The 23,723-nt window shown below is 35.4% G+C and overlaps 1 protein-coding gene and 1 long non-coding RNA gene across 2 annotated transcripts; both read left to right on the top strand.

The window, feature by feature from the left end:
• Positions 1 to 11,557: 11,557 nt before the first annotated feature.
• On the top strand, positions 11,558 to 12,194 carry LOC125223668 (uncharacterized). Its single transcript, XR_007176760.2, has 2 exons — positions 11,558 to 11,636; positions 11,729 to 12,194. It is a non-coding gene; the product is annotated as an uncharacterized LOC125223668 (long non-coding RNA).
• A 7,943-nt stretch (positions 12,195 to 20,137) lies between these two features.
• On the top strand, positions 20,138 to 23,511 carry LOC148933880 (serine carboxypeptidase-like 7). The gene is made up of 14 exons (XM_089063297.1): positions 20,138 to 20,325; positions 20,405 to 20,550; positions 20,633 to 20,709; positions 20,781 to 20,903; positions 20,985 to 21,087; positions 21,164 to 21,201; positions 21,324 to 21,422; positions 21,543 to 21,629; positions 22,348 to 22,503; positions 22,586 to 22,657; positions 22,743 to 22,861; positions 22,936 to 23,049; positions 23,128 to 23,188; positions 23,291 to 23,511. Exons 1-14 carry the CDS (start codon positions 20,204 to 20,206, stop codon positions 23,372 to 23,374), a joined length of 1,401 nt encoding a protein of 466 aa, XP_088919423.1. The 5' UTR covers positions 20,138 to 20,203; the 3' UTR covers positions 23,375 to 23,511.
• The last annotated feature ends 212 nt before the right edge of the window (positions 23,512 to 23,723 follow it).

The following is a 23,723-nucleotide window of genomic DNA, read 5'->3' as shown; positions in this document are numbered from 1 at the left end:
GTATTTAATTGTTATGGAAATAAGTGTAGATACCATAAAGTGATTTTCTATTTGATGAGCGACCGAATAGAAAATAAAAGGTCTTATATTTATATAAATATAAGATAGGGTTATGCTCCCAGACGTAAGAAGAACATTTGATATCTCTGTATTCTTTCGGCAGACTATTTATGCTCCTTCTCCATCGTTCTCGGTTAATCATCATAGAGAGTTTTATATAATTGTTCACTCAATTATCCCAACAAGTGATATCAGAGCCACTCTATTGATGATTCTCTGAGAATTGGAAAAGGAGAATTAGAGTTTTAATTTATTGTTGTTCCGTAAATCCATAAAATTAGGGTTTATATTTTATGGATCTGGTTTGGTTATTTTTGGTGTTACTCTGGTGTTTCGAGAATCAATAATTGTTCTATTGTATGTTAGATATTTTAGTGTAATTGGATTAATTTGAATGATCGGTTATTGTTATAATGATACATCATTTAAGTATGGAGGTGCGGAGTGCACGCTTATTTGAATTCGTTATAATATTAGGAGCGAAGCTCCTAGATAGATGAACGGGGGTTCGGGGGCAGCGCCCCCGGGTAGCGGGGTCCAAGGGGCAGAACCCCTGGCTGGGGTCGAGCTTGGAAATTTTTTATTTCCGACAAAGTTACTGTATCGAAAATTCATCCGAAAATATAATTTTCAAAAGTCGAAGGACTAAATTGCAATTTAGGAAACCTTTGAAATTCGGTTATTTTCGGTTTCATCTCCCAACAGTTGCAATGTTTCATTTCACTATTTCATCTTCTTCTTCTACTGATCATTTTCTGGTTCAATATATCGAAAATACAAACATATGATCTTCTAATACTCTGAATTTTATCCGATCAAACATTTTGGTTGAACCCCGAAATTGATTTGATCTGAAAGTGATAAACACGACTTTCAGATATCCGGTTTTTGTTTCTCTGTTTTATATCTCCCTAACAAAGATCAAATCAATATGTCGAACAAAGAAACAATGAAGGAAGGAGCGAAAGGTTTCGCAAAGTTAGATAAGTTTGCTGGCCAGGACTTTAGACGCTGGCAAAAGAAGATCCATTTCATGCTGACAAATCTCAAGGTGGTGTACGTTCTGAGTACTCCCATGCCCGAGGCTGTTGATAATGAAACTCTGGAACAGACGAGGAGGCGGATGAAGTGGGAGAACGATGACTACATATGTCGTGGTCACATCTTAAACAGTATGTCTGATTCCCTCTTTGATGTGTATCAAAATGTAGAGTCTGCTAAGGAATTGTGGGATTTTCTCTAAGCCAAGTATATGGCAGAAGATGCCTCTAGCAAGAAATTTCTTGTTGGTAACTTTATCAACTATAAAATGGTTGATTCGAGGCCTGTCATGGAACAATACAATGAATTGTTGAGGATATTGGGACAGTTTTCCCAATATGATATGAAAATGGATGAATCTATTTATGTTTCTAGTATTATCGATAAATTGCCACCTTCTTGGAAGGATTTTAAAAATAATCCGAAACACAAGAAGGAAGAACTAAACTTGGTCGAACTTGGAAGTGATTTCCAAATTGAACAGTCCATACGTGATATGGAAAAGAGTTCTGGTGGTAATACTAAAAATGTGGTCGGTTCTTCTGTGAACATGGTGGAAGAGGGTGAATCCTCAAAGGCTGGTAAAGAGAAACGTAAGTTTCAAGGGAAACGGAAGTTTCAAGGTTATAACAGTAAGGATGGGAATAAGAAGCCCAAACTGACTTGCTGGAAGTGTGGCAAATCCGGGCACTTCAAGAAGGATTGTAAGTCTGGAAATGGTGGAGGAAAAGGGAAAAACGAGGCTGGTCAAAATGGATCCAAGGATCCGGAAAAGCAATCAGGTTCGTCTTTTGTACCTAATGATCATTCGGTTGAGAATTATTATGCATCAATAATCTCTGAAGCATTTTATGTGCAGGATGATGATATCTCATGGTGGATTGATTCGGGTGCAACATGTCATGTATGCAAGGATCGTCAATGGTTCAAGGACTTTAAACCAATTGAAGATGGATCTTCCTTGAAGATGGACAATGTTGCAACTGAACCAATCAAAGGAATAGGATCTGTTAGCCTAGTATTTACCTCTGGAAATTCGTTATTGTTAGAAAATGTTATGTATGTACCTGGAATTCGTAAAAACTTAGTTTTTGGTATTGTATTGAATAGTTGTGGCTATAAACAAGTATTAGAAAGTGATAAATACATTCTGTCAAGACATGGTAATTTTATTGGCTTTGGTTATCTTTGTGGCATGTTTAGGTTGAATCTAGATGTCTCTTTTGTGAATAATTCTGTTTGCATGACCTCTTCAAGTATTGGTAATCATGTTAGTAAATCAGAATTGTGGCATGCTAGACTTGGACATGTTCATTATAAGAGATTAAAAGATATGTCTAAAATGAGTTTGATACCTGCTTTCGAGTTGAATAATGAAAGGTGTAAAACTTGCATGTTAACTAAAATAACTAGACAACCTTTCAATAATAATGTAAATAAAGAAACTAAGGTATTAGAACTTATACATAGTGACTTGTGTGATTTTCATTCGACTCCATCACTTGGTAATAAAAAGTATGTAGTTACTTTTATTGATGATGCTACTAGATTTTTCCATGTCTATCTATGTCATTCAAATGATAAAGCTCTTGATAAATTTAAAATCTTTAAGGAAAGTGTAGAGCTTTATCATGGTGTGAAGATTAAAACTCTTCGCACTGATAGGGGGGGTGAGTATTATGATCCAGCGTATTTTGAATCGACTGGTATAGTACATCAAACGATTGCTCCATATACACCACAACAAAATGGTGTAGCTGAAAGAAAGAATAGAACGTTGAAAGAAATGATTAATTCAATGTTGTGTTATTCTGGCCTAAGTGAAGGATTTTGGGATGAGGCTATGTTAACAGCCTGTTATTTGTTGAATAGAGTTCCTAACAAAAGGAACAAGATTACCCCTTATGAACTTTGGCATAAGAAACCTCCAAAATTGAGTTATCTTAGAGTTTGGGGTTGTCGAGAAGTGGTAAGACTAACTGACCCTAAAATGAAAACCATAGGTCAAAGAGACATAGATTGTGTGTTTATGGGGTATTCAGAAAATTCTGTTTGTTATAGGTTCTATGTCTTAGAACCTAATGACTATGTATCTGTGCATTCTATTATTGAGTCAAGGGATGCTGATTTTGGCAATGAGGATAGATTCACGTCTATACCTAAACCTGGAGGCATGATTGCAAGGTCTAGTAACTCTGATGATGTTACTGGAAAGGTGATAGATACACCTCCTGAGGCTAGGAGAAGTAGTAGAGCAAGAAAAGCTAAGTCCTTTGGAAATGATTTCCAATTGTACTTACTTGAAGGATCAAGAAATGAAATTAATTTTCAATATCAGTATTGTTTTACTATTGGTGATGATCCAAGGACTTACAAAGAAGCTATGGCTTCAAGAGATTCCGCTTTTTGGAAAGAGGCAATCCAAGAGGAGATGGATTCTATAATCCAAAATGGTACTTGGATACTGACTGATTTACCACCTGGTTGTGAAGCTTTAAATAGCAAATGGATCTTCAAAACGAAGATGAAGGTGGATGGAAGCATAGACAAATATAAAGCCAGATTGGTTATCCAAGGCTTTAGGCAAAGGGAATGAATTGATTATTTTGACACCTATGCTCCTGTTGCTAGGATTTCCACAATTAGATTATTGTTAGCACTTGCTGCTATACATAATCTTGTAATTCACCAAATGGATGTCAAAACTGCCTTCTTGAATGGTGAATTAAATGAAGAGATTTATATCAAACAACCAAAAGGATTTGTCATGCCTGTTAATGAACATAAGGTTTGTAAATTGGTAAAATCTCTTTATGGACTAAAGCAAGCCCCCAAACAATGGCATCAGAAGTTTGATGACGTAGTATTGTCTAATGGTTTTTTATTAAACCAAGCAGACTAGTGTGTATATAGCAAATTTGATGCTACCGGTAAAGGGGTTATCATTTGCCTATATGTGGATGACATGTTGATCTTCGGTACTGACCAAGATCAAGTTGATAAAACAAAGGCATTTTTGTCATCTAAGTTTGAGATGAAAGACATGGGGAAGGCTGATGTGATTCTTGGAATTAAGATCACACATGGAGAACAAGGAATTTCCATTTCTCAATCACATTATATTGAGAAGATTTTGGAAAAATTTAACTTCAAAGATTGTTCTCCAGTTAAGACTCCTTTTGATCCTAGTGCAAAGCTCGTACCTAATAAAGGAGTTGCTGTGAATCAGCTTGAATATTCAAAGGCTATTGGATCACTAATGTATGCTATGATTAGTACCAGACCCGATATAGCCTTTGCAGTTGGAAAGTTGAGTCGATATACTCATAATCCAAGTTTAATCCATTGGCAAGCCATGAATCGAGTATTTAAGTACTTAAAAGGAACAATGGATTATAGGTTGTCTTATTCTGTATTTCCTTATGTTCTTGAAGGTTATTCGGATGCAAGTTGGATCACCAATATAGAAGATCATTCCTCCACAAGTGGTTGGGTATTCCGTCTTGGAGGTGGTGCTATATGTTGGGCATAAAGAAACAAACTTGTATAACAAATTCAACAATGGAATCGGAGTTTGTGGCATTAGCAGCAGCTGGTAAAGAGGCTGAATGGCTAAGAAATTTGATATATGAGATTCCATTGTGGCCTAAACCGATATCACCTATATCTATCAGATGTGATAGTGCTGCTACCTTGGCTAAGGCATATAGTCAAGTGTATAATGGAAAGTCAAGACACTTAGGTGTTAGACATAGCATGATTCGTGAACTTATTTTGGATGGTGTGATATCTGTGGAGTTTGTAAGAACTCATAACAACTTAGCCGATCATTTAACCAAAAGGTTAAGTAGAGATCTTGTGTACAAATCGGCTATAGGGATGGGATTAAAGTCCACTACAAATCTCTGATATTAAGATACCCAATTCCCATTTAGTATGACACTAGATGCATAATTCAATGTGGAAAACTTAATGTTGGAGATTGGAACGCATTTGAAAATCGTCCCAAGGTATGTGTTCGGACCTACAAGTTAAGGAGGTTGAATATATAGATTCTTAATAGTTCTTTTGAAAAATTGCAAATGTAGGTGCAAGAATAAAGGAGCTACCTATATAAGCATGAAGTTTAGCCGCTTCAAGAAGCTGGGACTTGGTTTCGATATGTTTATGAAGGATAAGGACATAGGCTAGTAAAATATAGTGTCAAGATAGAACTATTCATATGTAAACTTTTGTGTACATTATCTTCGTGTATTCAATGTGAGTTCCCAGGGTTCAATCCTTAGAGACCCCCGAGGTATTCGAATATTTGGAATGTGTAATGTACTAATATGGAATTCAATCGTTACGATATTTCATTTATGCAAAAGTTTGAATGTTTGAGTTGACTTGTTTTAGTTAATCAAGGATTGCACTAAAATAGGGGAGGATTGTTAGATATTTTAGTGTAATTGGATTAACTTGAATGATCGGTTATTGTTATAATGATACATCATTTAAGTATGGAGGTGCGGAGTGCACGCTTATTTGAATTCGTTATAATATTAGGAGCGAAGCTCCTAGATAGATGAACGGGGGTCCGGGGGCGGCGCCCCCGGGTAGCGGGGTCCAAGGGGCACAGCCCCTGGCGGGGGTCGAGCTTGGAAATTTTTTATTTCCGACAAAGTTACTGTATCGGAAATTCATCCGAAAATATAATTTTCGAAAGTCGAAGGACTAAATTGCAATTTAGGAAACCTTTGAAATTCGGTTATTTTCGGTTTCATCTCCCAACAGTTGCAATGTTTCATTGCACTGTTTCATCTTCTTCTTCTACTGATCATTTTCTGGTTCAATATATCGAAAATACAAACATATGATCTTCTAATACTCTGAATTTTATCCGATCAAACATTTTGGTTGAACCCCGAAATTGATTTGATCTGAAAGTGATAAACACGACTTTCAGATATCCGGTTTTTGTTTCTCTGTTTTATATCTCCCTAACATTGTATGATTGTTTTGGAATGAATTGATTTGTCAACCATATCGTGAATTGATTTTAACTGTTTTTGAAAATTGAATCAAATTTGGTTTTGGAGATTTCACGTGAATTCCAAATCATTAATGCTTGGATTTGCAAATATATTTATGGATATTTACCATGTAAAGAAATTGATTGTGGTGATTACATTTTAGACATGTGCAGATACCGAGAATTGAGAATTCTAATTATGGTTCATTAATTGAGAATTTCTTTTTACTATTCGTGCTTATAAAGGAGTATATGTTACGGCAACCGCTACTAAGGTTGATTTGGATGAATATAATTATGCACGCATACGAGTATTTTGTTATCTGGTTTATGAATTGAGTTATGTTCTGTCTTGTGAATCCATGCTTCTATATGTCTTTCTTATTAATGTAAATCCATGAAATTTAGAGTTTGTGTTTCGTGGAATTGTTTGGTTGTTTTGATGTTACTTTCGGTTGCTTATAGTCATTGGTTTCATTCTTGGGAACATCAAAATTCGGATATTTTGTCAATTTTAGTGAAAATCGGATTTGGAAAAATTATATGGAATCCCATTAGGAGTCAGCAATTTGCGATTTGCTGGGGAGTTATAAGGCTGGCCGTCAGGATTTAGCGACTTGCTGAGTTCGCAAGGTATGCGAACCCAGTGACTCGTTGGCTAACCACTATATTCCAGACAGTTAACAACGACTTGCTTGCAAGTGTTTGTATTCGGTTTTTAAAATTTTTAATTCAAATTTTTGGTGCATCTCATGTTCCTTCATTGATGTGTGTGTATTTTAATGCCAATATTAGTCGGCCCAAATGAAGATTAATATTTGGCACGAGATACACACATACCTTTAGTGATAAATACGTGATAATTATTCAGTTTTCGTGTAAGTAATGTGTGATGCCCACAGGTGGACACTGCTTATCATGATCTTATTGTCAGTGTTTGATCATTATAAAGAGAATACCACTTACAAATTCACATTACAACTTATTGTGAATGTTGTGCTCAATACCTCGATCCGGTTTACTAATGTTCAAATAGATTAGTCGAAATAAGACGTTGCAACAGTAACCTCTCTTGTCTAGGCTTCTTTACTGCGAATGTTAGGACGGTAAGTGTGTGCGTATTTTTAATGCGGATATTAGTCGGCCCACAGGAAGATTAATATTTGGCACGAGATACACACATACCTGTGGTGATAAATACGTGATGATTATCCAGTTTTCGTGTGAGCAAATGTGATGCCCACATGTGGACATTGCTTGACATGATCTTATTGTCAGTGTTTGATTACTGCAAAAGGTTGCCACTTGCAAGTTCATATTATTGTCCACAGACTTGATTCGTTGTTGTGCTGGTACCTCGAGATGCTACCATTTTATTTGAATTTTATGATGTGAGCATGAAAATTAATTTGGTTTTGTTCTCTATTCAGTTGTGATGTCTGCTTCTGCAGTTTCTTCCAACATGAACAATATGTTAGTGTTGAATGGGTAAAATTTTAAGGATTGCAAATATTATATTTTGATTGCTTTGGGTTGCATGGATCTAGATTACGCGCTAAGGATTGAGCAACCTACTTCTCCTACGGACTATGGTGCTTCTTATCAAAGAAGACACTATGAGAAAGTGGGAATACGTGAATCGTGTAAGTCTACTGATCATTAAGTGTAGCATCCCAGAAGCCTTTCGAGGCACTGCATCTAAGTATATCACTAAGGCCAGTGAATGTCTTGCCAAAAATTAAGGAACGTTTTGTGAAAAACATTAAGGTTGAGACAAGCGTGCTTGATCTCAATAAAGTATAAGGGCAAGGGCAACATAAGGGAGCACATTCTGAAAATGTCTCACGTTGCTTCACTTAAACTTGAATTCTAAAGACTTGTTTGTGCATTTGGTGTTGCACATCTGGTCAGTATCTCAAGAAATAAATTAAAGGACATTAAGAGAAAGTCTATTGAGAATGCTGCTATGGATAAGAGTTCATCACAAAAGAAACAACATAAGGATAATGATAGTTGTTTCTATTATGATAAATGGATATAAAAAAGAAGAATTGTGATAAATATCACGCATGGCGTGCAAAGAAAGTTACAATTCTTGTTTTGGTCTGTTCTGAAGTTAATTTGGATTTAGTCCCTAATGATATTTAGTGGGTAGATTCTGGTGCTACTACTCACATAAAGTTATCAGTGCAAGGCTGTCTGAGCTACCGAAAGTCAATTGATGGTGAAAGATACATCAATGTGGGATATGACAAATCGGTGGAAGTAGAGACTATTGGGCATTGTAGATTGCTATTAAAGACTGGAATTATTCTGGTTTTGAAGGATACTTTATTGTACAGTCATTTAGACTGAATTTGGTTTCTATTTCTGTTTTGAACAAATTTGGTTTCTCTTGTTCATTCAGAAATAGTAAAGTTCTTTCATCAAATAATTCTAATATTGTGGGCACTGTTTCTTAAGTGCATATAACAATCTTTGTATGCTCGATTATATTACTTCATATTCAAAAGCTTTACATGTTGTATCAAAAGGGACTAAGCAAATTAAATAATGAAAATTTGGTTAATTTATGAGACAAGTGTTTTGGTTATATCTCAAAATAAAGGATTGTGAGACTTGTGTCAGATGTTGTATTGAATACACTTATCTTTTCAGAACTTGATTTGTGTGTTTAATGTATCGAAGGAAAGCAGACCAAACTTAAGAAATTAGGTGTCAATAGAGCTATACATTTTAGAATTGATATATGGGGACATTTGTGGTTCATTCACTTCGGTTTCTTGGAATGATCAGCAATATTTTATATCATTCATAAATGAATATTCTTGTTTTGGGCACCTACATTTAATCTATTAAAAGTCTGTGGCTTTAGTCAAGTTCGAAATATTCAGGGCTGATGTTGAGCTCCAACTCAACAAAGGCATTAAGAAAGTCAAATCCGACCGTGGTGACGAATACTACGACAGAAATGACTGCTCAGGTGAACAATGTCAAAGACCTTTTGCCTTCTATTTGGAAGAGTGTGGGATTGTCCTTTTGTACACCATATCGAGATCGCCTAGCATGAGTGGTGTAGCTAAAAGACGAAATAAAACTCTTAAAAATATATGTGAAGGAGTATGATTTATCATTCTTCCTTGTCGCATTCGCTTTAGGGAGAGGCATTAAAGACTATAGCATATATTCTCATTTTGGTCTTCCAGAAAAATTTAGGGGTTTTTAAACTTTATGATCCCACAAAAGAAACTAATTTTTGGGACGAGAAACATAGTATTCCTTGAGAATGTTGAGTTTGGAGAAAGAATGTGTTAAAGAACATTACTTTTGAGGAGGAGTCTGTATAGGCACCTGCTACTGCTTCTGACAATGATCATGTAAATTACTATCATTGAAGAAGAAGCATATTAAGAACCTCAAGATGATATTGTCGTAAACATTCAATCTCATGCGGATGATATCAGTTAAAGTCAATCTCAACAACCTCAATTAAGACTTTCGTCAATAGTACCACAAATTTTATGAAGTAGTTCTTTAATTTGGATTCAGAAAGAATGCTATTGATGGTTGTGTGTATCACAAGTTCAGTGGGAGCAAATGCATCTTCTTTTGTATTTAGAATCGAAAGAAATAATTTTCGATAAGGATATGTTGCACTAACACCAAGAATTTTCTCTTGAAGAAATTTGAGATGAAAGATCTTGGGGAAGCCTCTTTTGTATTTGGAAATCGAAAGAAATAATTTTCGATTGTAACAGAAGGGATATAGTGAAAAAGGTGCCTAAAGTATTTAAGATGCATAATTGCAAGTAAAGAAATACTCCTATGACTAAAGGAGACAAACCTAGTCTCATTCAGTGCCCTAAGATAAATCTTGAGATTTAGAAAATGCAGAAGGTTCCATATGCTTCGGTGATTGGGAGCCTAATGTGTGCTCAAGTGTGTATTAGACCCAATTTGGTTTTAATTATTTATATGTTGGGCAGATATTTCAATAACTCGATATGGATCATTAGGAAGCAGCAAAACGGGTTATGAGATATTTATAGAGAACTAAGCATTACATGCTCGCGTATAGAAAATCAGATCATTTGGAGAGATCTTTTGGCATTTTGATTCTGATTTTGTTAGATGCCAATACAGTAAATGATCCATTTTAGGTTACGTGTGTCTGTTGGCTGTAGAGCCATTTCGTGGAGAAGTGCTGAGCAAACACTTGTAGCTACTTCTACCATGACAACATAATTCGTAACTTGTTTTGAGGCATCTAGTTAATGAATATGACTGTGAAATTTTGTCACTGGGCTGCATATTGTAAGGTATTGAAAGACTACTTAAATTATGTTGTGACAATAACTCTGCAGTATTATATTCTAAAACAACAGGAGCTTCCTGGTTGGTAAATAAAGGGTTCAGAATGGACAAATACATATAGAGCATAAGGGAATGGATTTGATGATTATAAATCCAATCATTAAAGGACTATCACCCAAGGTCTTTCATGGGCATGTAGCCCAAATGGGTGTTATGTTTTTTAAGGATACTTCCGTTCAGTGGGAGTAGTTTTAGTTATTGCTCTATATTGTGTTTTGAACATATAGTTATAAAACTTATGTTATTCTCTGCAGAAATAAAGTATTATGTTTTGTCCATTATTTTTGGTTTGATCTCACTTTGGGAGGACTAGTTGGAAATAGGCATGTATGATCACCTTGCATGAAATTTTCATGCTACACTCTATAATTGATCTGTTGTTGATTATATTTGCATATGTGATTACTGATGGGTTTAATCATGAAAAAATATGGTGACTGCCCCTTTAGTCCTATGTCGATATGGTTGATAATAAGATTGTTTGAAAATACACTATGTGATAGCACTTTTGAGCGCTCATTCGGTTTGTACACATTTATTTGGTGTCATGTATTGCCCAATTGGGAGATTGTTGGAAATTTGGGCTTCCACATGACTAATTTAATGTGTATGGCTATCTTTCAGTTGATCAATTAAAGTGATCCAATAAAAATTAAGGTTTGAGTTAAAGTGTATTTAATTGTTATGGAAATAAGTGTAGATTCCATAAAGTGATTTTCTATTTGATGAGGGACCGAATAGAAAATAAAAGGGTCTTATATTTATATAAATATAAGATAGGGTTATGGTCCCCAGACGTAAGAAGAACATTCGATATCTCTGTATTCTCTCGGCAGACTATTGCAAAGAATGTCTCTAATCGTTTGGAAGATCCATAGCCGCTGCAAAGCAATTCCGCCTTTCAATACGTTATGGATCTAAGGTACGCTTCTGCTCTACAGTTTATGCTCCTTCTCCATCGTTCTCGGTTAATCATCATAGAGAGCTTTATATAATTGTTCACTCAATTATCCCAACACATGATTATTTATATTACTGCTCAAATATGCTTTCATTTCGTGTCGACTTCAGCTGCAACGGACAGTATGTGAATCCAGATCCAAATAATATCGAATGTTTATATGCTCTTTATAGTACTATCATTCAGGTATACATCACTAATGATGTTTTCTTTGCATATGTCAGTAGATTTTGATGTTTTAGACGACGCTGAATACTTTGCCTTTTAATCAAGTGCAGTGCACCAAGCTTATCTATATTAATCATATTCTGGAGCCAACGTGCGAAGAATACAAAAAAACCAAAACAAAGTGGTTCTAGAAGGTTCCTACCACCGGCGGAACTACATGGGGACCCAGACACAGACTCCCCATTACATGGCCTTCCTCCGACTAGTCTCCGCCCCAAGAGCCAGTGAACCCCGCGCCCGATTTTCTAAAATTGAAAGTAGTATCAGGAAGAAGAACACAAGAATTGGGCGGTGAAGTGGAGAAGAGGCCGAGAGAAGTACGCAAAAAGAGGAATTATGGAAAGAAGGAAGAGGAATGGCGAGACGGTGGGGAATAAAGATGAACAGGGGAGTGCAAAAGATCTGTTTCTTTTTTCTTTTTGGATATATCTCTAGCATTGGAAGAAAGAAAAATATTTGACCGGTCAAATGGCATAAAAATTAGTGATAAATAACTATATTTACCCTATTCTCATACTCCATCTTATTCACCAAAATGAAACTTAAACGAGCATTTAATTTATTTTATTCTCCCCAACATATATGTAGTCCAATACTTCATCGTATAAAATACTTTCAGCATAATTTAATTCCACCCTTAATCATTAAAATCAAATCATCACAAACTATATAATTATTCTAAATAATGAAAAAAAACTTAGTTCCAAACATTCTTAATTTTACTAAGATAAAAAGAGTATTTGTGAAACTTATTAAAACAAATTTGTCATTTGTGGATAGAGCATATAAAAATGATGGTAACTTTTTTTTTTACTACAATTCGTCTGTGATAATTACTTCATCTGCAGCAGAGGCGTTTCATTTAAGCACTCATTTTGGAAAAAAAATATACTACTAATAAATAGTTAAAGTGCACATAGAGTAAAGTAAGAGGGGGGAATAATATACAAAAGAGTATTCTCTATATTATTCTCTCTTATTTAACTTTTTCTCTACTTTAATTATTTATTACTTCCTCCGTCCATGAAAATTAGAACACATTTGTCATTTTTGATTGTCCATGAAAAATAGAGCACATTTTAAAAAAAGAAAGTTTTCAATAACCTCTCTTTTACTTTTTTCCCTTCTCTCTTACTAATAATATAGATCCCATATTCCACTAACACTACTTATATCTTAGTACATTTTTCTCTTCTCTCTTAGTTTACCAATTCCACGTTAAAACTCGTGTCATTCACAATGTGTCCTATTTTTCGTGGACGGAATGAGAATCATTTCTTCAAAATGAATGCTGAAAATGAAATGTCTATATTGCATAAGGACAAAAGGAGTACTCCCTCCGTCCCCGATTAAGAGTCACACTTTTCCGTTTCGGTCTGTCCCCAATTAAGAGTCACATTTCACTTTTACCATAAATAGTAAGTAGGTCTCACGTTCCACTAACTCAATTCACTCACATTTTTATTATAAAACCAATATAAAAAAATAGGTCTCACATTCCACTAACTTTTTCAACCAACTTTTCTTTACATTTCTTAAAACTCGTGCCCGGTCAAAGTGTGACTCTTAATCGGGGACGGAGGGAGTATTATTTAATACGGAGTACTTTTTAAAATTGTAATGTTGTTATATATGAAATTAAATATTTTACTACTGTTATAATTTGTAAATTTTTCAGCCCCGGCTTATTTAAATTTCTGATTCCGCCATTGGTTCCTACGGTCTCTATTAGCTGATTCCACAGTCTTAATACCCGTGTATATTTTTTGACATCGTTAGTGAAGCTATACAACACCTCCTTGTTACAGTGGCGATCACAATATTAATATACCTTACCTTGGCACGTTGAAATGGATACACAAACTGAATGTGGACCGTTGATGGTCAAGTTGCAGGGTGAATTTTGTTGCTATAGCAACTGATGATTGAAGTAAAAATCTCATTGCTCAACCATGTTTTTTTTGGTGATTTGCATATACAAGGAGCTGTACAAGAGTAAGATCAAGGAAGATGACCTCATGTTTGCTAATATAATTTGAAATGCAGGGGGCAGGACATACAACACCAGAATACAAGCCTAAAGAGTGTTTGGAAATGTTAAGAAGATGGTTTTTTTTCTCTTTTCAATGTAGCATTTATTGTGCTTCCTCATTTTCAATCAATTTGTACCGATAAATCAATAACATATTTCTACTATCAGTATGCTTCCTCCTTTTGAATCTATTTATACATGCAAATGAATACAATATTATATACTATAATACTATATCAGTAACTTTACAAATATCAATCACTTAATAATTTTCTATTCTTGCTTGGATTAAAGCACTTGCCATTTTCTATTCATGTTTTTGTATATGTTGGTTTCTATCTTTGTACCCATTACCACCACTTTTTCGTGTATCATGTTTTTAAATTCTTTTAGATGACCTTATGGGCATTGATTATGTAATTTTAGCATTTTAATTATGTAAATTTTCTTTTATTTGAATGAAATTTATATATCAAATTAAAATATGTCAATATAACTATAAAAGTGTATAAATAAGTTATATATTATGAAATAAAAAATGAACTATTATCGGGAAGTGTTTATAAGACTTCGCGATAGTAACCGTTGCGAATAATTGTCAAAATAATTGTTAGACTCATTTACACCTGAAGGAATCACCTAATAAATTATATAGTATATTTCTTAATACACTATTACACACAAATGGATCTATATTTACGTAAAGAAAAGCTATTTCTAGTCTAAACTTATTCCACAAAATAAAAATGGGTTAACTTTTCTTTTCTTTTATTTTCTTTTATTTTTAATTTTAGTGGAACTTTTAATATAAAAAAAAGGTTACTATTGATTCATATACAGATATGATAAACTAGAATTTGGCAACTTCATGATTTAATTAGTTATTATGTCAATATAAAATTGTATTGTATAAAAAAAATTATATGATGTTTTAAAGAGTAAAGGTCAATTTTAGCCCTAAACATATGGCTGAAATACCAATTTGGTCTAAAACATTCACTTTTTGAAAAACAGGTCCATAAAAAATGAAATACTTGTCATAGTGGTCATTTTCTTATGATTCCGTAAAAAACTGACAATCAGCTCTTGATTAGTGATATTTTGACTGTATTAGTGGATTTTAATTAGTACAAACCATCTCTCTTTCTCCTTCTTTTTCATCTCAAGAACCCTAATTTTCTCTGCAAAAACACACTACCTCAACTCCCAGAATACTCTTCCAATTCACTATTGAAAACCCTATGAAGAAATCGCCCAGTAAAACACCCTTCAAACCATTTTCTGACTCCACGAGTCTCGATTGCTAAGTTAACAATCATTTTCTGACAACGGTGGAAGCATCCCAGTCTGGAGGAGCTCTCGACGGTGAGCTGTGAATCTTCGTGGAAGCAGCAGCTCCACACCGGCTAATCGTCACGAAGAGAGAGCGAGCTTGGAAGTGGTCATGCTGATTGCACAGGGGCATGACCGAGAGGGTGTAGCGGTGAGCAGGGAAATGAACGAGAAAGACAAAGGAAAGGCGTAACGGAAAGAGAGAGAGAGGGAGACAGATCTGGAACAGTGTGAGGGCGATGGTAAGACGTCATCACACGTTGGCTATGACGGAGGAAAAGAGCATGCAGGGGACTGACGGAGGCGGCCGCTGGAATAGAGACAGAAAAGAGAGTGAATTGGATTGGATTGAGGAGATAGAGAGGATAAGCGTGAGAAAGAGAACTGGCAGCACCGCAACGGTAGCGGCGGAGGGGCTGAATTTCGCTGGCAGGGAGAGAATTTTAACGAAGGAGAAGAAGAGAGAGATGGGAGTGTGAATTTGGAGTTTGTCTCTGATTTTTAGAGACGGAGTTGAAAAGTTAGAGGCTTAAGCACCATGTCGGCGAAGACAGCGGTGGGCGCTGGAAATCTGTTTCCGAAAGGGGCGTACCCTGGTTAAGCCGGCGATTTGCTAGTGGAGACAGGTTTTTTGACGAAGAAGGTGAATAGTTTTTTAATTTTTAATTTTATTTTTTACTTAATTATAGATTAATATACTAATTAGGTCAAAATGTGGTTATTTAGTGTTGACCGTTAATTTTTTAATGGAACCGTTAAAAAAGGACTACTTTGGCAACAATTTTATTTGTTATGGACCAGTTTTTTAAAAAGTGAATGTTTTAGACCAAATTGGTATTTCGGTCATATGTTTAGAACCAAAATTGACCTTTACTCTTTTTTAAAAATAATTGCAAAATTTTAATTATTGAATAAATCATGCATTATATAATAGGCGTGAGTGGAATCAGGATGACCGGTGTGTTCTTTGCAAGACGGAGCTAGAGATAATTGAGCACGTTATATTTAGTTGCAGGATATTGGGAAGCTTGTGGAACATTCGTGTGAGCTTTCACAGAGAACCGATGGTTTTTTTCCTGTTGGTTTCTAGATTATAAGAGATAAACCAGGTGTAATACAATCCAAAAGAATACAAAAAGAAGACTGAAACGAAATTACAATAATTGGAAGCGAAACAATAAAACCGTAAATGCAGTAGTAAGCCGAGTCGAGGAGGCCTTTGTCTACAAGATGAGATACGCCATGTAGTTATTTCGGATTGGCGTGTCGTCCCAAAAGATAAAACGACTTTTGTCTCTGATGAAGCAGCACTGCTATCAGCAGAGCTCCGGCGAACTGGATGGAGGTGAGAGCAGGGCTTCGACAGAAGAACAAATGCAAAAATGAGAAAGAACTTATGATGCAGAATGCTTTTTATTGTGTGTATTATGCATGGAATGACTAGCCTATTTATAGGCTTAGTCAACTGCAAGGGTCAACACAAGCTTGATGGTTGTCATCGTTGCAAGGCTGTAACCGCCGGGCGTTACAAGCCGTTACGGGAGCTAGAGAGGCTGATCTTGGGCAGATGTATATGGACACACTGTGTGTCTAGGTTCGCTCACGATGTGGACTTTATCACGTGTCAGCCACGTTGGTTTCACTGCGTTATACTGACGAGGTGTCATCCCACTTGGGTTGCTGACGTGAAAGCGTGATCTAAAAAGAATTAGACTAGCCTCAGGTCAAGCCCAACGATCGAACCCAAAGAACAGTCTAAAGACCACCCAAAGACCAAGATCCAACTCCAAGGACACGAGCACACAGTCACGGCAGCACTCGCGGCGACATCGCGCGTGTGGGCTCTACAGCCCATGTTAGTAAACTATAATTATTACATGTAATAACTCTTTTTATTAAATACTCCCGTCGTCCGTGAATATGAGTCTCATTTTTTCCATTTTAGTCCGTCCGTGAATAGGAGTCTCAATTCACTTTTACCATAAATGGTAATAGGTTCCACATTCCACTAACTCATTCCACTCACATTTCATTTAAAACTAATATATACAAGTGAGACCCTTATTTTACTAACCTTTTTCCACTCAATTTCCTTAACATTTCTTAAAATCCGTGCCACCAAGGAATGAGACTCCTAATGGCGGACGGAGGGAGTGCTAGTTTAAGAAGGTTGGCATTTCCAATGTGAAATAATTAACTCTCTTAATTAATCGCATAGCTTCTCTCATAGCTCATTTAATTAGTTCACATTTTTGTCCAACTTTAATTCATTATTTTTCACCGGGAATCGGATTTGAGAAAATAAATATACTACGATCATCTGCGTAGATCGACACTATATCATTTAATTACACAAAATTAAATGTCTCGTCATATTTAGTCTTGGTCAACTCATTTGACTGGACACACGATTTCAACAATTCTTAGCATGGAAAGGGTCCCTAGTTTGAGAGTTTGATAAGAAGCTCTTCATAGCGATGTTCTTTGTGATTACATGAACCATTTGGGACATAAGAAATAAAATCAACTTTCAAGTGTTTCAATCCAATTGGAAGTTTGAGAAGAAATGCTTATTCTAGAGACTTGGCGCATGGAATCGAGGTTGGTGCCCAGAATTTCCCTTCTCAGTGGAACAAATAAATGATGAGAGGAGTGAAGTTAGACCTTGGAGAGAACCAAAGAATCAACGAAGAGCTCTTGACAGGATTTCGAATGCCACAGCATAATTCGAGAAACATTGTGGGGTAGACATGGCTGACCTCATCCTCTTGTTTGATCATGCTCGTTTCGTGCTTTTGAGAGTTTCTTTTGGTCGCTTTAGCCTTGGGTGGTGCTGTCCCTACTAGTCGTTCTCTTTTCTATCTTGTTGGGTCAAGGCTTGGTGTATTTGTGCTTGCTGGTAGGGGTAGAAAATTGGTTAGATTTGGTTTGGGCGTATTGTTGTTTTGCCTGAGAATACGATTTTCTCACATCGAAAAATATATATATAATGTGATAAAAAAAAATATCTATGGCAAAATTTTAATTCTACAATAAATTTTGCACCACAATATTTTATATTTCTAAAATCTCTCTCATCTTCATTTATGTATTAATTTTCGTATGTTTTGGTTTTTATCTTTGTACCCTGTACCACCACTTTTGTTTTTTAATCGTGTTTCTAAATTGACCTTGTGGGCATTGACAACGTAGTGCAGTAGTGCTTATGCTGCACATTTGCTGAGGCCTGAGGACACACCTTCCTTGACCAATGGTTGTGGTGCGCGGGTTAATTCTAGTTATAGATGTTCTATATTAAAATAGTACTCCCTAGATAATTTGGCCCATTTAACTTTTATCATTTTTAGTTTTGGAACTCATATTCCACTAATTCATTCCTACTTACCGTTTATTATAAAACTAATATATAAAAGTAGGATCCACATCCCACTAACTTTTTCAACTCACTTTTCATTATATTTCTTAAAACCCGTGCCCAGTTAAAGTAAGTCAAATTATCCGGGACGGAGGGAGTAAATATTATTCCCTCTGTCTTACATAAGTATGCAATCTTGGTTGGACATAAATGTTAATGCATAATTGATAAAGTAAGAGAGATAGAAAGAACAAATAATTAAAGTATAGTTAAAACGAATCTCACATCATAGAGAGAAGAGTTTTCAAAATAGAAAGCATAATCGAATTTGAATTTGTCATCATGGCTAGTTTGAATTAGAAAGCATAATGAAGGTACTCCCTCCGTCCCCAAAGAGTGTGAACAATGGGTTCGGCACGAGATTTAATAAATAAGGAGAAAAGTAAGAGAGAGAGAGTAGTGAAAATAATGTTAGTGGAGAGTGAGGTCTACATTATCGTATTGGTATAAATTATTAATGATAATGGTATAAGTTGTAAATAAAATTATCATGTAGGGGTAATATGTTGTTTGACCTTTTTAAAATTAGAAAGTTCATACTTCTCAAGGACGGATGAAAAATAAAATAGTTCATACTCGTTGGGGACGGATGAAGTATTTTATTTACAAATAGAAAAAATGAATATCCTGAATGAGACAAATAACTGAATGAGACAAACAAATAAAAGAAAGATAGATATCTTGATTGAGACATAAAGAGTACATCTTTTATACTCTTCTAATATGAGATAGTAGTTAATACACTATTAATTAATCTATATATGACTAACTTTAATCTATTATTTTTCACGCACCAGAAATCAGTTTGGAGAAAATGAATATATCATGGTCATCTACTCTCTTAGTAGATCAACATTAAATCATTAAATATTATAAAATTAAATTTTTCGTAACATTTATTCTTGATCAAAACCCTTTGACCAAGCATGATTCTAACATTTTAAAACTCACATTCATATACTCCCTCCGTCAACGAAAAATAGACCACATTTGTCATTCTTGGTTGTCCACAAAAAATAAACCATGTTTAAAAACAGAAAGTTTTCAACCAGTTCTCTCTTACTTTTTTTCCCTTCACTCTTACTAATAACATGGACTCAACATTCCACTAATACTACTTCTCTCTTCTTTTTTTTTCCTTTCTCTCTTATTTTACCAATTTCATATTAAAACCCGTGTCATTCACAATGTGTCATACTATCATATTTTCCTCATGCTTCATTCATTCATACCATGATTCTATTTTCTTCAAAACAATGAGCACGAGGCTTATGTAGAAAGCGACATAAATTTATTATAATTAAATACTCCTTCTGCAAAATATTATCAAAAATGAAAAAATAAGTAAAGTGGACAACATTTCACGAACAGACCAAAATGACACTACTAGACAATATTTCACGGATAGAGGGAAATAGGTTTTACAGTAGAATTATTCACAAAATGCCCCACTGTATGATTTTCAAAGGTGCCAAAAATCGAAAATAATTGGACTAAAATACTCACCGAATGTGAAAAGTCATGTAAATTCCCGTTACTTTTTTTTGGTTTCAAACCTAAGGAAAACACAAACTGTACATGGAAAAAACGTGGCAAACTGTGTGCCAATCAAGTTGTCTGATCAAGCATATAGGGATTGATTTTTAAACAAACCTCCTTTTAGTAGCGTCAGTGGTCATTGAATGCTAAAAAAACTCTATTTTAGCGAGGTACTAAGAAAAGTTTGAAGTAGATTTGTCACAAGCCATGAAGACATTCCTTCATTTGCTAGTTGCTTTTGTTGTCGGAATCAAGTGTGCTGCTTCACAAATAATCGTGGAGACCCTTCCCGGCTACGACGGAGCTCTGCCTTTCAAACTCGAAACAGGGTCTCTTCATGTCTCAATTCACTATACTCTGTTTCCTCTGTTTAATTGGACAGAACTGATGCTGTTTCGTGGGATTCAGGTACATTGGGGTTGGAGAGGATGATGAAATTCAGCTCTTTTACTACTTCATCGAATCCGAAACCGATCCTAATAGAGACCCTTTGCTCATATGGCTCAGCGGTGGCCCCGGCTGCTCTGCCTTTTCCAGCCTAGTTTATGAAATCGGTCTCTTCTCTTCTCTTCTTTTGTTGGAGATGAGCTATACTTGGATTGGGTCCTAATTAGAATATTTAATGTCAATTTGTAGGTCCACTAGCCTTTGATCTTGAGAGCTTTGATGGAAGCTTACCTTCTTTTGTATTGAACCCATATTCTTGGACTAAGGTTTGATACATAAATTTCCATTCTTGATTTTCATCCACATTACATGATGATGGTTGTTTTGATGGTGTTAGGTTGCCAGCATTATATTCCTAGATTATCCTGTTCTGACTGGATTCTCATATTCCAACAATGCAAGAAGCTACCCTTCCTCCGACACTAATTCGACCCAACATAATTACACATTTCTACGCAAGGTTTTCATCCTTACCCTTTGTTTTGTTATTGATGGAAGGCTTGCTTATTTCTGTCGTCATTGTTTGGAAAAATAAATACAGTGGCTGTTAGCTCATCCCGAGTTTATCAAGAATCGTCTCTATGTTTCGGGTGACTCTTATGGTGGCAAGATGGTTCCCATGCTTGCACTTGAAATAGCTAAAGGTAGTTAGTTGCATCTCAAGACTTAAATATGCTTACGGTTTGTTTATTTCCTCATCATTAAGTTGAAAATTTGCAGGCAATGAAGCTGGACTAGAGCCAACAATGTCTCTCCAAGTAATGGGAGTTCTTGCTATATTAATTATTTCATTCTTGATTTTGTTTTATTAATACTTCTATACTATGATTATATGAATAAGATATAAGTAGACAGTAATTATTTTGTGGATTGGGAACAGGGCTACATGGTTGGGAATCCAGTGACACATGCTGAGGATGTGAATGAACAGATACCTTATGCTCACAGAGTGGCACTCATTTCAGACAAACAATTTGAGGTGTTTTCGTTGTTTATTTGCAAAATTAAACCAGTGCCTACTATACATATTACTATATCGCTATTGGTGAACTTGCTGCTTAAATATGCTTTAATTTCGTGTCTTGAATAATGATTTCAGCGAGCAAGAAGCAGCTGCAACGGAGAGTATAAGAATCCAGATCCAAATAACATCGAATGTTTATTTGCTCTGTATAGTATCAATCAGGTATACATCACTAATAATCAGGGATGTTAATCAAGTCGGCCCAGCGGGTGAACCAACCCTACTCGGGTTGTGATTTTTTTGGGGTTATAAAAGTTCAACCCTAACCTTAAAAGTTCGGGTTTCGGGCTGGCCAACGGGTTAATCGGATAAAATTAACATGCGATCAATCAATAAATAATGGTGAAAATCAGTTATATTTATAAAATGTAAAACTTTTAATTGTGATAAATTTGATATATATACCAAACATAAACTTGATCAAATACTAATATTTGAGATCTGTGCAAAATAAAACATCGTCATATTTCGAGAAATTTTAAAACATGTTTTAGAAATTTATTTTTTTTACTGAATTTGAAGTTTCTAATTTATTTATCTATTATTATATTAATAAAAATATAATATATTAATTAATATAAAATTGAAAGTTTTTTTTTTGTTATCTGTATTATAAAAATAATCAATGTAGTGTCGAATTATGAGTAAAACAAAAAGAACAATATAAATTTTATCGGGTTTTTGAGTGTGACCGTAATGGGTTGCGAGTTAATCGGGTGCGGGCTAACCGGGTTGTAATTTTATCATGCTAGAAATTTTCAACCCCAACTCTATAAATATGGTGGGCTATTCGGGCTGGCATCCCTACTAATGATATATTCTTGGCATATGTTAAAAGATTTTGATGTTTTATATTGCTTTGCCTTTTAATAAAGTGCAGTGCACCAAGCTTATCTATGGCGATCATATTCTAGAGCCAAAGTGCAAAGAAATCACAACACCAAATCAGAGTGGTTCTAGAAGGTTCCTACTGTCTATAGTAGATGATCCAATCGACTTCTTATCCCTCTCCAGCCCAAATGAACCACCATGTCGTGTATTCCTCCACTCTGCCTCTCACATTGCCTTCATTCATGTCATCCATCATCGACCTAACTCAAAGTTGTTGTCTTTTGCAGGAACACACATATCTGGCCTCCAACGTGTGGGCTAACGACGAAACTGTGAGAGAAGCTCTGCACATCAGAGAGGTACAAAACATGACCCAACTTTTTTAATTTGAGTATAACACATGATTAAGATGTTGTTTTGCTTGAACATTGACCAATCAATCAGGGAACGGTAGGTGATTGGATTAGATGTAACCGGAGCTTCATCTACGAATATGACATAGAAAGCGTTGTCAAGTATCATCAAAATCTGAGTGCTAGAGGCTTCCAAGCCTTGGTGTATAGGTGAAATCCACAGTCTTAATGCTCGCGTATAATTTTTGACAATGTTAGTGAAGCTATACGCCTCTTTGTTTCAGCGGTGATCATGACATGCGTGTACCTTACATGGCCACGTTGAAATGGATACGCCAACTGAATTTGTCCGTGAATGATGAGTGGAGGGCATGGACCGTTGATGGTCAAGTTGCAGGGTGAATTTTGCTGCTATAGCAACAGATGATTGAAGTAAAAATCTCATTGTTCAACCTTGTGTGTTATGTGATTTGCAGTTATACAGAGCTATACAAGAATAAGATCAAGGAGGCTTACCTCATGTTTGCTACAATTAAGGCAAGATAAAAGATGCAATCTTTTTTATACTATTAGTATTTAATTTGAAATGAAGTAAATTATTAGTAACAATTTTTTATGGTTGGCAATACATATATGCAGGGGGCAGGGCATACAGCACCATCATACAAGCCTAGGGAGTGTTTTGAAATGTTTAGAAGATGGTTATCTCTCTCCCCACTCTAGAATCTCTCTTATCTTCATTTCAATTTCCAAACTAGAGAATGTTTGGAATTGATCGGATGATGGTCATCTTTGTACCCATTGTAGATCTTCTGACGTTTTTTGTTCCATCACTTTTTATGTATCATGTTTTTGAATTCTTTGAAATGTCCTTTAGGGCATTGACAACGTAATGCTCATGCGCACTACACGCCATGCTCCTGAAAAAAATCATGACGTCGTCACGTCGACATGTGTGCTACACTACCACAACGTGTAAAATTATGTTGCACACATGTCATGTCATTGCTGAGGACCTACCATTCTCTCTTCATTTTTCTTACTTTACCATCTGTGTACTAAAATCCATGTT

Source organism: Salvia hispanica, chromosome 1 (genome assembly GCF_029641045.1).
Source record: "Salvia hispanica isolate PSC_SH4W2 chromosome 1, Shi_PSC_v1, whole genome shotgun sequence".
Taxonomy (NCBI): Eukaryota; Viridiplantae; Streptophyta; class Magnoliopsida; order Lamiales; family Lamiaceae; genus Salvia; species Salvia hispanica.
Note: the sequence above shows the minus strand (reverse complement) of the source record. Positions and strands in the feature narration are given on the sequence as shown.